This window comes from Rhopilema esculentum, chromosome 10 (genome assembly GCF_057945365.1).
Source record: "Rhopilema esculentum isolate cy_ngs chromosome 10, ASM5794536v1, whole genome shotgun sequence".
NCBI classification, from domain to species: domain Eukaryota; kingdom Metazoa; phylum Cnidaria; class Scyphozoa; order Rhizostomeae; family Rhizostomatidae; genus Rhopilema; species Rhopilema esculentum.
The window spans coordinates 10207172-10221292 of record NC_142824.1 but is presented as its reverse complement, the minus strand read 5'-3'; the positions used below and the strand labels follow the sequence as shown (position 1 = coordinate 10221292).

At 33.6% G+C, this 14121-nt stretch overlaps 1 protein-coding gene across 2 annotated transcripts in view; it reads right to left on the bottom strand.

Annotated features, from left to right (window-relative positions):
* LOC135690905 (serologically defined colon cancer antigen 8 homolog) overlaps positions 1-14121 on the bottom strand; it is a 24640-nt gene extending 10519 nt beyond the window's left edge. The window contains exons 1-17 of one of the 2 annotated variants that reach the window (XM_089110550.1): positions 13954-14121; positions 11488-11607; positions 11167-11228; positions 10368-10475; positions 9621-9749; positions 8957-9127; positions 7954-8018; positions 7518-7571; positions 7172-7205; positions 6694-6791; positions 5747-5885; positions 4996-5148; positions 3013-3078; positions 2458-2526; positions 1121-1237; positions 633-761; positions 253-385 (exon numbers count right to left, since the gene is read on the bottom strand). In XM_089110550.1, the coding sequence (XP_088966676.1) occupies positions 253-385; positions 633-761; positions 1121-1237; positions 2458-2526; positions 3013-3078; positions 4996-5148; positions 5747-5885; positions 6694-6791; positions 7172-7205; positions 7518-7571; positions 7954-8018; positions 8957-9127; positions 9621-9749; positions 10368-10475; positions 11167-11228; positions 11488-11607; positions 13954-14005 (1699 nt within the window). In that variant the 5' untranslated portion in view covers positions 14006-14121. The remainder of the gene's footprint in view (positions 1-252; positions 386-632; positions 762-1120; positions 1238-2457; positions 2527-3012; positions 3079-4995; positions 5149-5746; positions 5886-6693; positions 6792-7171; positions 7206-7517; positions 7572-7953; positions 8019-8956; positions 9128-9620; positions 9750-10367; positions 10476-11166; positions 11229-11487; positions 11608-13953) is intronic. The other variant, XM_089110549.1, reaches the window with a different exon arrangement.

The following is a 14121-nucleotide window of genomic DNA, read 5'->3' as shown; positions in this document are numbered from 1 at the left end:
AAGTATTCAGTTAATTCTTGTTAACCCATTCAAATAGAAATTTCTCTTAAATATTTTGTTTTGTTTATGTAGGAAGAAATATTTTGGAATAGTAGAGAAAATACAACTAACTAAAAAGAAAAATTTCTTCGTACAGTGCAAATCACAGTTTTTCATATAGGTTTACCGAATTGAACGAAAGTAAAGATCTGAAAGATATTCAAGATTTCATCATATGCAAAAAATACGGCAACGCTGAGGCCAGAGTCATACCGTATTTTGTCTCTGATTCACGTAAAGACTTTTCTAAATGCTGTTGTTGTTGTTTACTTGCCATTCGCATTTGTTCTTGTTCGTATTGATGAATACTGCTTTCTTGGTTCCTTGTGTTCACTTCTGCATGTAACTGCAAAGCGGAAAAGTATGAAATAAACAAATAAAGAAAATAAGCAAAGTAATTTGTGCGCTATATTGAAATGATGTTTAAAAGCAAAAGAAATGAAACAAATGAAAAATTAAAAGGTGATCTTAACGTTGGCTAAAGGATATCTTAACGTTGAAACATTTCATGCAATTCGATCAGGTCACAACCCAAAACATTATTATGTTAGAATCTCCCCCTGGATTAACTGATTTTCTTTTGAGTGTATTACCCGTGTCTTTATAGTCTGCAGTTCCTCTGTGAGGCTCAGGCACTCACTTTTCGAAGCCTCAAGACTCTGTTCCGTGTCTAGCAATCTTTTCTTCATTGCTATCAGTTCAGAATTTGACCAGTCAAGTTTCTAAAAAGAAAAAAGTCATGGATCGATTTGCTAAATTTTCAATTTTGATAAGTTCTTCAGGTATAAGTATGCAAAAAGATAAAATATTAATCTAGAATATCTAACATTATTCATTTTCATTTACAAAGCAAGTTCACTTATTTTTCAATCTCACCAAGGACCGAGTCGATCAGCTAGATCCACTAAATAACTACATAATATATCATATTACCTTTTTGGTGTACAGAACAGGACGGTTCTATGCTGCTACTCCGAGTTTCATGCTTAATGTGATAATTAGGCAGCTTTTCTGATATACTATGCTAACTAATAACTAATAACTTTACTAACTAAACTTAAAAAATCTTATGAAACATTACCTGTTCTTGCACCTTTTCTGAATGTTTCTTCTCTTTGTTAAGTCTTTGATTTTCTTGTAAAAGTAAAGCGTTTTCTGTGTTTGCCTTTCGCAACGCATATCCAGACTCGTCTAATTTCTGTCAAATAAATTACAAAAACATCTTAGTTAGGAGCAACATCAAATCAGTTCCTGAACGTTTGAAATCTCACTGAACTGATATTCTGGGCAAACAAAGACAACAGACAAGAGGCAAAGTACAACTTCTATCAAGTATGAACAATTTTTTTGCGGTACAGAATTTGAAAATGGCTTTGAAAAAAGCAAACATTTTACGACATACTAAAAGCTTTTTTGTCTGACACTCCTCAGAGCAAAAACGTCAGAATAAGGTTCCGAAAGAACACGATGGTTGTGGATCGAAATAGGCCAATCAGAAAAACGCAAGCACAAGACCGGTATAGTTGACCAATCAGTGCCGTGAGCCTAAAGAAAAATAATTACCAATGAAGTCCAAGAGAGAAAACGAACTCCTTTTGTCTACACAATGGCGGCTTTTTCATTTTTATGTAGATTGACTCCAAAACTGCTAGATGGAAAGACGACCGGGCTCTGCCAATTATCCGGAACATGTCGTCATTATAGAGTTTTGCACAATCTGGGTCAACAATCACACTGGCACGGATTGTTTACAGCACTAGGAGAGCCCTTCCATCCATTCAAAAGGATTGCGTTCCTACCAAACAAAAAAGTTCCGTCATTTATGAATTTACGTGCCAGTGTGATTGTGGCTACGTAGGACGCACAACCCAAAGATTGGGGGATAGGATAAAACAACATGTTCCTTCCAACATACGAAACAAAACTGCCCCTCAAAGAGAACAGCCTCCTCGATCTTGTAGGTCTAGAAACACTGTTAAAACAAGTGATTCTGCCATTGGTCAACATCTTTTAGACAACCCAGATTGTGCAAAACTCTATAATGACGACATGTTTCGGATAATTGGCAGAGCCCGGTCGTCTTTCCATCTAGCAGTTTTGGAGTCAATCTACATAAAAACGAAAAAGCCGCCATTGTGTAGACAAAAGGAGTTCGTTTTCTCTCTTGGACTTCATTGGTAATTATTTTTCTTTAGGCTCGCGGCACTGATTGGTCAACTATACCGGTCTTGTGCTTGCGTTTTTCTGATTGGCCTATTTCGATCCACAACCATCGTGTTCTTTCGGAACCTTATTCTGACGTTTTTGCTCTGAGGAGTGTCAGACGAAAAAGCTTTTAGTATGTCGTAAAATGTTTGCTTTTTTCAAAGCCATTTTCTATCAAGTAGAAATCGATAATAAAGCCCAGGCTCTACGTACCTTTTCCATCTCTTTATCATGAGCAGTAATCTCTGTCTCAAGTTTGTCAAGTGTGGCTTTTAGGTCAAGCTAAGAGACAATGAGAATTATATCAGTCAAGCCCCTACTCAAAACGGGGTTAAACGTTATTTCAGTACGGTTAATTTCGCAAGGGGCATTTGAATTCTGGTCGATTTCGATTTAGACTTAAGTTTATCAGGCAATCACAAAAGGCGGGTTGTTTATCCCCTGCTCGCTAATAATAATGGAATGGAGGTCTTTTCTTATGTTTTACCTAGAAATAACGTTGTTTATTGTTTTAGTATAATAGATTTAAGGTAGATCGAGTGAATTGTGTCTCTTAACTGAGACATGCTTTCTCTTCAAAATTTTTAGGAAAATTTCCTTTGAGATATAACGCCCGTCGAATGGCTCTTGGAATAAAAAGAATGCGGAGCTACATTATAAATGCACTTTTGCTTCATCTTAAATGCGTGAATGTATCATTTCTGCATATCTTTTTTACAATACCTTGTCATTAAAGATTCTATTAAGGTTAACATCTTAGATACTTACTTTTTCTCTTATTGCACGGTCCAGTTGTATTTCAGTTTTAGATGATTTTTCGCTTACCTCCTCAAACTTAAGGGGAAAAAATTAGCTAAGATGAGTTAGAGCTAAGAGGCCAAAGCAAAATTAAGCAAGAGGAGAGAATCTTTCAAATAAGTAATTATGGAAGGTTTAACATCAGAGCGCAAGGATGAGCCAAAGCATTTAAATACATCTGCTGGTTACCTCTTGGGTAAGGAACGCGATATCAGCTAGAATTACAAACATTCCAGTTGCATAAATAATAAGTTGCATAACGGTGATGCAGCTACAACACCTTACGTAAGCGAAATATATTTGTTGTTTGAGGTTAATAGAAACCACATGAAAACCGAGACCATTGACATGTTCATTTAGTGCTTGTCTCGCTTGGATACCAGCCTCGTTCAACTGATTTATGAAACCAACAATTTAACCCTAGATTCAAGCACCTCACTGTGTGAGGGAATGAAATCCAAGATGCTATCAAGAGGGCTTTTTTTAAAGTTGTAAATTTTATAAGAAAGAGGTTAACAACGTTTCTTGAGACCCAGATTGATGGAAAAATGGACTTTGAACACTCGATATTGGAGATCTGGCAACTATGGGTCATGAAAAGCTTACAGCAGGTGGTTGCCTGGTAGTTTCAATTCTAAAGATATGAATGCATTGCCCACAAACACATCACTTAACTTCAAAGTTAACAAAAAATATACTTTCTTAATAGAATGTTTAATTATTGTTTCAATTGCAGTGTGTGTCGAGACGCCAAAATTAATGTGAGAAGCAAGCACCGCAGACTTTTAACTCGAATTTGTCACAACGTGTAAACAACTCTTGATTAGCTCTCATTGGCTCGCAAGGACCTTTGCTTAATTATTACTAAACAGCGTATCAATCTATCAGTTTGTTAAGTATTCAAGTGTATTCTTTATCTAAACCTATGGCGAATCGAATGCAAAGGAAGCGACATTGAATGGTTCCCCGGGCAATCAGTAGGCCGAATCTTAGTTGCTATGTGTCAGTCGACCTTGAAAGCACAAAACCCGAGCAATCCAATAATTGTTGAACAGGTCGTTTACACTTGCTACTTTAACCAAATAACAGAGATAACTGAGTTGGGTTATAACAAACATTACTTTAACATGACGCAGCTCTTTGGTGTATCTGTTTTAAACATTTGCCCGCCTGTTGACAACTGTCATATGTCGTTTCGATTAGTAAGAAAATACAATTCTGCATATTTAAATCACCTACCTTGGCCAAAAACATATTTTTGACATGTACTTCAGACTTTACAGAATTATACAGACAATTATCTTGTGTACTAACAGACAAAAGCGGCCTCTACGAATGTGAAAATCTTGTATTCCCTTTCTCTATAGAAGGCTCTAAAGAGTACCAAAATGGACTAAAAATAATATGCTTTTAACGAAATCCTTACATTAAGTGAGAAAAAATTGTAACTCAATAATGTCAAGCATAAATTTTCTATCAAAAATTAATGATTTCGGACATGCTTTAAACTACATTTTACATTAAATAAGGGGATCTCCGGTTGATGCTCAATAATAAAAGACCAGTGCTTAACTATGTTTAGTTATCAACTTGAGACCGAGCGATTCTCAACTGTGATAATCATTTTCAGTGGTTTACTGGCCTAAAAATGCCACTTATTATTAAATAACGAAGAAAAAATCAATAATTTATTTCAAACTTCATCGATTTGATTGTGAATGGAATATTTGGTAGATTAAATATCAAATGCGATAAGACAAGCAACTTGTTGATATTTGTATTCATAGTACTACGCGTAGCTAGTCTTATTTGTTCCTAGGATAAGACCAAAAATATTGTATCTCAGTTGTTCCAACACTCTTGCCAACATTACTTTAATAATATTTTAGATCAAATAAGTTTAGCATTAATCCTCATAAATTTTTAAAAAAGACTTTCAAGAAGACAACTTACCATTTCTTTGTATTTCATTAATTTCTCATCACCTTCCACTTTTAATTTCAATTTCTCTTTTTGCATAAGCTCGTTAGACTTGTTCAGTTGACTGTTGTTTTCTTCTTTCATCCGGGCAATTTCCAACTTTGCTTTTTGAAGACTGATGTTCAGCTATCCAAAGCAAAAAGACTAGGTATTAGCACAGGTATAAAATTAAAGGTAGGCATTGGTATTTCTGGTCAGTGTGTAGCTTGATAGAATAGTGGTTATATCATATAATTGATATTGTTATTAAGGATAAAAAGGTTTTAAAGATGGAACTTTATTTTGGAAGGGTGGTTTTAAAGATGGAACTTTATTTTGGAAGGGTGGAGCCCTAGGGGCTTTAGGAACTGTTTGGCTTACAAATATACCATAAGATATCATTTTCATGTTGCAATGAAACGTTTATCTAAAGGCGATGTTGTCAGTGTGAGTATTCAGACCCACGATTCAATTAACTGTGTGTATTGAGGCCAAAATCTTTATAAAATTGGTTCTTTCAAAACCATCGTTATTTGAATTTAAAGATTTGCGCTACTATTGCTACTTAGCCTTGAAAAAGTAGAAAGAGTACTAAATAGCCGATGAGACATACTTCAATCTAAGAAATATTTTCAAACTTAAGAGTGTAGTTTGAAAATTCTCGATAGAAAATTCGGTTAATATTGTTGTCAATTTTAAAAATTAATAAAGTCATCCCGAGTACATAAATAGATCTGACACATACCTGCTGTTTTTCTAGCTGAACTTCCTCAGCAATCTCGCAACTTTTCTTAACACGGGCGAATGCCTCCGTTTCTCTCCTTCTTAGCTCGTCAATTGTTTTTCGTTGTTTACTTGCGACTTCCATTAATTCAAGGTTTTCACTAAAACATGGGCATGTCGGTGTCAAGCAGTTATCTTACGGCCTAGAGACATTACAATTAGAATGTTCGTTTACAAAAATTGCCATGCAGATAACTTCATTATGAATCAAATCTGTAGATTTTAAAAGGATGTTTTGAGTGGTGATTTTTAAGCCTAAAAAATTAAGACATCATCGCTTTCACTGCTTTAGATATCTGAAAATATTCTTGAAAACTGAAACGGAAATATTAGTTGTGATGTGAAATAGAACAGTCTTTTACCTATTATTTATTGAAAAAATGCGATTAACGTCTACTCCAACAACAAAATTCTCGCCTTATCAAAAGCTATTATACTTCACGCACTAAAATATTTAAATATATAACTTTTTGGCCGTACAAAATTTGTAAAACCAAACATTTTCTAGAATACTTAAATCTTTTCCGTTTGGCAATTATATGTTTGCCGAAAAATCTGTAAAATGTTTTTTTCGAAACTACAACATTTTGTGAATAAACATTGTTGATAATTCTTGAGAAAAAACTGCATTAGATTTTAATTTTATTAAGATTGAGTAAGTTTGTTCTCTTTTTATTCTGGAGATTTACCAAGTAGTTTTGAACCAGACTTTTCGGCGCGAATTTTGAACCGGGTGAGGAGTTGCGTAGTTCGTATTTGGTACTCGACCTTCTTTACTAAATACCTATCTCACAATTGATGGTTACAGTTTAAGTTAATATAGGTATGTTACGACAGCACCTATAGTTAAGAAAATATATTCTAAAAACACTATCACAGTATCAGAAATAATCAAGAATTAAAAGCTACCTTTCCATCCTCTTGATTACTCGTTCATTCACTCCAAACTTTCGGGCACCAATCACACCTTCGTGGTGGGCGCATTTGATACAAAGAAACCCATCTTCCTAAACAGAGGATTTAAATTATTTCCAATATGCATAAAAATTAATTTCTGTATTATCACTTCACAGAGTTCATCAAAGTGGCAACTCTATGTTTTCAAAGGCCTTTGGTAAAGCCGAATGATATGTTCACTTATAAATCATTTGAGTCTCCACAATACAAGCTCTTAAATCTGAAAATAACAGAAGGACTTCCCTTAAATAGACACAATATGTAAAAAGAAAGAAACAAGTCCTTAGGGTCTAAGGAGAAATAAAAAATAAAGCGTATGCGCCTTTTCAAAAAGGGGTAGAAAATAGACACAGCCAATCAAGAAAAATGAAGAAAAAAAAGTTTTTTATCGATATTTTCAATACTGGTCCAAGAATAAAATTTGCTTTACCTTGTAATTCAGTACATCTTCCTTTTCCAACTTGCTGTAAGTTGATTTGACAAGAGAATCATGAATCAAAACAATTTTAAATTGCGAAGAACATATATATTTTTCACAAATAGACCATCATTCAGATTCTCATAACATTGCGAAGAAATTAAAAAACAAGAACAACGCAAATTGCTGAATAGGAAAGGAATAAAGCAGAAATGACATTGTCAAACAAAAGTGCATTTGAAAAAACCAAGTTATAATATGAGCCATGCAGAATATAACGGAATATTTTTGCACGTGTGTAATATCTAGGTGTATGACTTTGGAACGTATCAGGGCAATTTACTGTAATATTACGCACGTTTTATCGTTTTCTAGTTTGCTTATCACCAAGTCTTTTTCCTTTGACTCTTTTCTAAAAAGTAAAGTAAACTTTATTGTCATAAAAGTCTAATATAAGAGCTAGGGCTTAATTGTTACAAACGTATAAATTCCATTAACTCAAATATATTCGTTTTGCCTACGCAGTAGCACTTAAGTCATTTTGATCAAATGTAGCAAAGCACACTTTTAAAATCAAGAATACGTCATAGGTAGTTCTATGGGCAGTGCTTCAAACTTCGACTCGATATATGTGTGTTTATCTTATCAACACATATTCTTATTAATAATTCTAATTTCTATGTTTCTCTACAATCTTGGGAAACAGCTGAATGTCTATATATTAAATAAGCATTTTAACGATTTGCTCGATATAACAATTTTGTGAAATGATGTTCCAAAATGTAGAATTTTACCTTGCAGCCTCTAGCAAACTTTCCAGAAGTTTTGTCTTTTCTTCTTTTATTTCCGTCAGTCGCCTCTAAAACATCATACATACAAAAAATTGATATAAATGAGACACGAAACAAGAAACAAAAAATTGCAAAGTGTTCTAAAAAACAAAGCATTTTAAATCATACACAATATCTCTCTCAGAGGCACTAACTGGATAAAATGAGACCTTTCATTGTTACTTGATACACTAATCTTACTTGAAAAGTCAATAGGCTCTTTTTCGAACGTTCTTAAAGTTATTTATCTATAATCACATAATGCTATTTATGCGTTAATGTGATCTAGATGATGTAATTATGGTCGAAAATTGTTTGACACAATTCATACACAATTCAAACACAATTCTATCTCGTCGAAGGAAAACTCTCTGGAAATATCAAACAAAAAACTATTGTATTTAGGATAAATTGATTTGTTTAAATTTGTCTTCAAAGTTACTAATGTGAATTCACCTAAGCACGCGAAATTCGCAAATACAGAACAATCGTCTATAGAAAATATGCGGTGGAACTCCCGGAAAGCTTGTTTAAGAAAACAGAAGAATGAAATGCCAAGAAGATCACATGAACTAGAGAATGAAGTTATTGTCTGTTAAAAGTAGCAGCTACAAAATCAAGATAAATTTAGAGAAATTTACAATTTCATTATCGAAATTCTGGCAATCAGAAACTTTTCTTGCCACTTAATCAGGTTGATCTTTCGGAAAATTTGCATTCTGTGGCTATATGTAAAACAAAATCAGGTTTGATTTAAGGATATTTATACTGACAAATGAAGACTAAAATAATACCCTATTTAGAAAATATTACCAACATAGGGGTTTTAATCTGGAATGTGGGCGATATGTAAACGAAGAGTAAATACATTAAGAAAGTTTCTTCGCATCCGAATACTTTTTAAAACCGTTTTGAGGAGACAAAATCTTAATGGTGCTAAGTAATAGTTTTTTCTGAATTGACTTACTTCTTTTTCACTCCTCAAAATATCATGTTTTTCGTTATTTTGTTGTGTTTCACCCGTGTTTTCACAATCCTGTCGGTCTTCTTTCGTATGTGTACTGTTCTTTACGTCATGGGTTGATTGATTGATGTCTGTCTGAATTCCGCAGTCAATCAACGATCGCTTTGAATGCGACTGTCAAAAATACACAAAAAACAGAACATAAGTTAAGATTTGCACTTATAAGCAAAATGGTGAATTGCCACCTAAAATCTAAGCGATCAATTTTCGTGTCAAATAAAACAAACAACAGAAAGGGCTAATTAGCACTTTGCATCACACAGCAAGGCATTGTATCTTATTTTAAGAACTTATCTGTAGGGTAACCTATACAATTGGTAGTGCTGACAGCAGCCGTCTAATTCTGAGATTCTGACAATAAAGGTTTGCAAAAGTGTGGGGGGGGGGTGTGAGGAGGAATTACAGAGACGATTCATTTATAAGAAAAGCACAAAGAAAAATGGGGAAAAATACTTCAATTTCTCATCTAGAAAGCCCCCGTGGATAACACCTTTTTGAAAATGGAAAATTGTCAAGTAAGAAGGGAAAAAATTTTTCTTAAATTTTTAAACATGGGGAATCCAACCGCAAGAAGAGTTACATTTATAACAAAATAATTATTTGCAACCTCTGATGCAATGTAGCTTCCATTCAAATCACTAAATTCATTTTGAATTCCATCGATAATTTGCTCGTGCAAACGACTGTTTTCTTCAATAACGATTTCTGCTTTTTGTTTCAACGTCGACAAAGCTTCCTAAAGAACGAATGTAATCAAGACACTATCAGTAATCTTTAGCAGCAAAGAGAATGTATCCAACAGGAAGAACCATATCTTTCAATACAAATGGTTTGAACTCTAATTGTACATTCCACAGCTCAGATGACGTTTAGCTATTTAGCAATAAAGTACATATTGTAGTTTATTTCACAACATAACATATGATATTGACTATCTAGAATAATGAAACATAAGATATGACATTTGTCATCTAAAATGATGACTAGACACTTTTCATGGTGTGTGTATAACCTAGCACTGATTGCCTTGAATTCTTGCTTCAAACTATTATGACATGATTTGTTCAAATATTATTTCATATTTACTGGCATATAGTATTAGATTATGATCACTGTATATACATGATTTATTTCAAATAATAAGGCCTAATTGTGCTAATTGTTTTATAGTGCTTAAAACTTTCTGAATACATTTTTTGAACAAGGTTAAAAACTTATAAAAAAATTTGGCAAAATATTTCGAACACAATCGCTACTTGAACATCATGTTGAAGTTCACTCAAAAGCGCTTAACCCTCAAATGACATAATCTACTGTACTCATTTTTCTTCAAAAGTGAAGATTTTGTCCCTACCTTGTAATAATTGACTTGGCCTTCAAGATGTTGCAGGAGTGCATGCTGATCACTTAAAAGTGGGGCCAGTTCATCTGGCTCAGGAATGTCAGGTCTAACAGCAACAGACTGCAATGAGTTTTGTTAAATTGTTACTGTCAGATATTGAATAATAGAAACTATGCTTTAAGAAATAACATAATATATCTTGTAATAATATAATATACAATATCTTATGTAAAAGAAATTCTACCAAACAATTTCTTGAAAACTTAAAAATATCTCTATATCAAATTTGTCCTGGCTAGTCTCAAAGAAAAGGTTTCAAGTACTCTCAGTAAAAGGTGAATGGTTTCAACTTCAATAAGGTTGCCTTTCGACTTTTCTGACAAAAAATATTTAACACCTGTTTCTTCTGTCTAACAGAATTTCACCAAACTCAAACTGTGAAAAGGTTGTCACAAGAGATTTTCTTGTGTCTTAAGTTCCACAAAAATGGTTTAAAAGTTATAATGAAAAATTTATATTTTATTTAGCTGATAATGCTAGAAAAAGGTCTGGGAGCCTATAACAAAGTCCTGAAAAGGGTAAAGAGGAAGATATTAGAAAGAAAGGGAGTAAGATCAATTTTGTTTATTTTATTTTAAGACAAGTTTTAATTTCACATATTTTGAACAATATTCAGAAAGGAATTATTAAATAACCAAGGTTGCTACTTGCATAAAAGGGGATTAAAATCTTATGTTTCATTGAATTACAGTGAATTACAATAAGTAATGTATGTTGGAGGGCATAAAACAAAGACCTAAAAGAGTAATACCTCATTTGTCTTACTTCCTTTCATTTTATCGTATTTGTGGATGAGGTCCTTTAACTTTTCCACTAAAGATCAAAGAGTATGATATGCAAGACAGAAAAAACGGCAAAAATCAAAATTTTGATATTAAAAATGGCTTATGATATTGAAAAATTCATACTTTGATCAGCTTGATTGACAAGAAATAGTAAAATCTAACCACAGCAGACTAACCAATCTTAGCAACAGTCTCAATTGCATATAAATGAAAGCTCTAAGCAAATCACATGTTATTGATGGATAGAAACAATTTTATCTTATTTAAAATAAATAAACAATATTCACCAGAAGCAGAATATGGACACGACTGACTAGAGGTAAGTTTTGAATTTCTTCTGTTTGGCGTTTTGGTTGGAGAAATCTCCAGTTTTTGCCTTAGCTCATCTAGACTAGATTCAGCATCATCTGTAACAAAAAGGTCAACTTTTTCAATTTTGAGTATGTGCTCATGCAGTTCATTTTTGGAACTTTCTTGCAGTCAAATATGTAGTTGCAATGTCATTAGAATTATGGGAACTATAAAAATGCCTAGGGTAAAACAGGATTCTCCACTTGCTAAAGGGCCGTTTATATGATCAAATTCAGGTAAAATTTCCATCACATTTTTATGTGCTCACATAATGTGATCGTGCAAACAACCTTAAAAGTTCCTTTAAGTAACACAAAGCAGCAAGAATTAATCCCTTTTAGCTGCCTAATAATCTGCCATCACAGATTTTTCATTTGACAAGCATTCAAATAGAAATGTCTGTGATGCAATACTTTCAAAGGCACCAACAAAAAGCACGAGGCACTAACTATGTTTGCGGGTGTGCAAGTGGAAAATTGACCTAAGAAATCTTATTTAGTCTGCCCTTTCTGCCAAGGCTTTATGCAGCAGCTCCTTTTCTTGCTCTGACTTGGGTTTTTATCAATAGCTTCCCTGTTTTCTTGGCTCACAACTTCAATCAGTGAAACCTCTCACCTACTCTAGACTGCTGATGTAATAAGAGTAGAATTCAATAGCAAATAAACATGAATCTGAATTAAGTTTTGGCCAATAAAATGCCCGCCAAAACAGTTAGTACTTCGTGTGATTCTCCTGGTTAGCATAATTTGTTGGCGCCTTTGAAAAAATTGCATCATAGAAATTTCCATTTGATCGCTGGTCAAATGAAAAATCTGTGATGGCAAATTATTAGGCAATTGAAAGGGATTATTTCCTGCTGCTTCGTGCAACTTCAAGTAACTTTTAAGGTTGCTTACACGATCACCTGTGATCACATAAAAAATGTGATGGAAATTTTACCTGAATATGATCTTGTAAGCCGGCCTTAGACAATAGCAGCTTGAAATAGATAATTTTCTTTGGGTGAAAGAAGATAATGATGCCATTTCTCTAAGCCAAGTTGCTGGCTATATGATTTTAAATGTAACACATTGGTTTTCTGCAGTTGCACCATCTGCAGTTGCATGAAAATCTCATGAACGATATGTGTTTCAATACATGATATGATTCACTAGAAGGCTTTATCTACTCCTTAAAAAACCTTTGCATTGAGATAATTTGACACTGTGTTTGATATTTGACACTGTGTCTGAAACAGGGCAAAATTTATGTAAAGTAAATTAGGTTGAGCTGAAAATAAAATTTCATCCTCATTCTGACTCTTAATAACTGACTTTAATGAAATGGAAGAAAAATTTCAAGTACTAAGAGCTTACATACTCCAGTGTGATCTATGAAAATCTAGATTCAAAAACCAAAAACTACTTTGAACTCTACCTTAATATTTTGTATCATGGAGACGTTGAAATTAGTTGTGATCAGTTCTTTAGAGGAATTGAAACTGCCGCAGATCTAAACTTAGACAACAATACTAATATACTTCCCTCATAAAAGTATCTGGAGAGCTTCAAATTTAGATGCAAATCTGTTGTTAGATATTATTTTTTTTACATATTTCAAAGGTTGTTTTCATGAAAATTTTTGAGAAAATATTTGGCACAAATGAATGTTGAACGGAAAAGGGTCATAATTTGCAAATCTATTTGCATCTCGTCTTGGGAGAGTAAAGTTGTCATTATCCAGTTATCATAAGAAGAAACAATTGTGTTAAACCCTATATGTGGACCATATCTTATACAATTTTCAGGACTTGTTGCAGGCCAAGAAGAACTTGACTGCACAGCACGCAGGTGGCCCGCAAGGCTGTAGTTTGGACACCCCTGGGTTCCAGGCAGAAAGCTCAGAAGTTTTGAAACATTATAGCTTCTTGGGATTTATTCTGGAAGGGTTTTTCAAAAAATATTAATTTTAAAGTAAGTGGTCGTTATCACAAGCCTGAATATGTTTTTGCCTTGAATGAAGGGCAATCGAATCGTTGGATTTTTCAGATACTTTTGTGAAGGGTGTAAGATAATATTTTTGTGCAAGATAAAAAATTGCCACTAATTCAATTGACATCATTTTCACGAAGCTATTCAATTGCCAGCATATGATTCGATACTCCTTAGAGTATAAATCTTTGAATAATTATGAACAGCATATTTATTACATTGAAACTTTTTTTGCTCTTGCGTGGCCTGCTTCTTAGTCATTGACTGACTTCTTTCTGATTTAAGTGCCTATTTTCCTTTTAGTTTTAGGCCCTTTGAGTTTTTCAATTATTTATGATACTGTCACAAAATATGAAGAGAGGTTGTTGTTAAGTGAAAAAGTAAAATCAAAAGCCTTGCGTCATAAAATCAAAATAAAATGAAGAAAATTACCACGCGTTTGTCTCTCATAATTTGATAGTGATAGAACTCTTGACGACGCCATTTTGAATTTCAAAAAGGAGGCTTAACGGCGCGAATAAAGTAAGCCTCCTTCCCCGCGACAAAGTCCGATCGCATCCACCAAAATTCACAGTTTCAGTACAAATTGAATTACCCTAT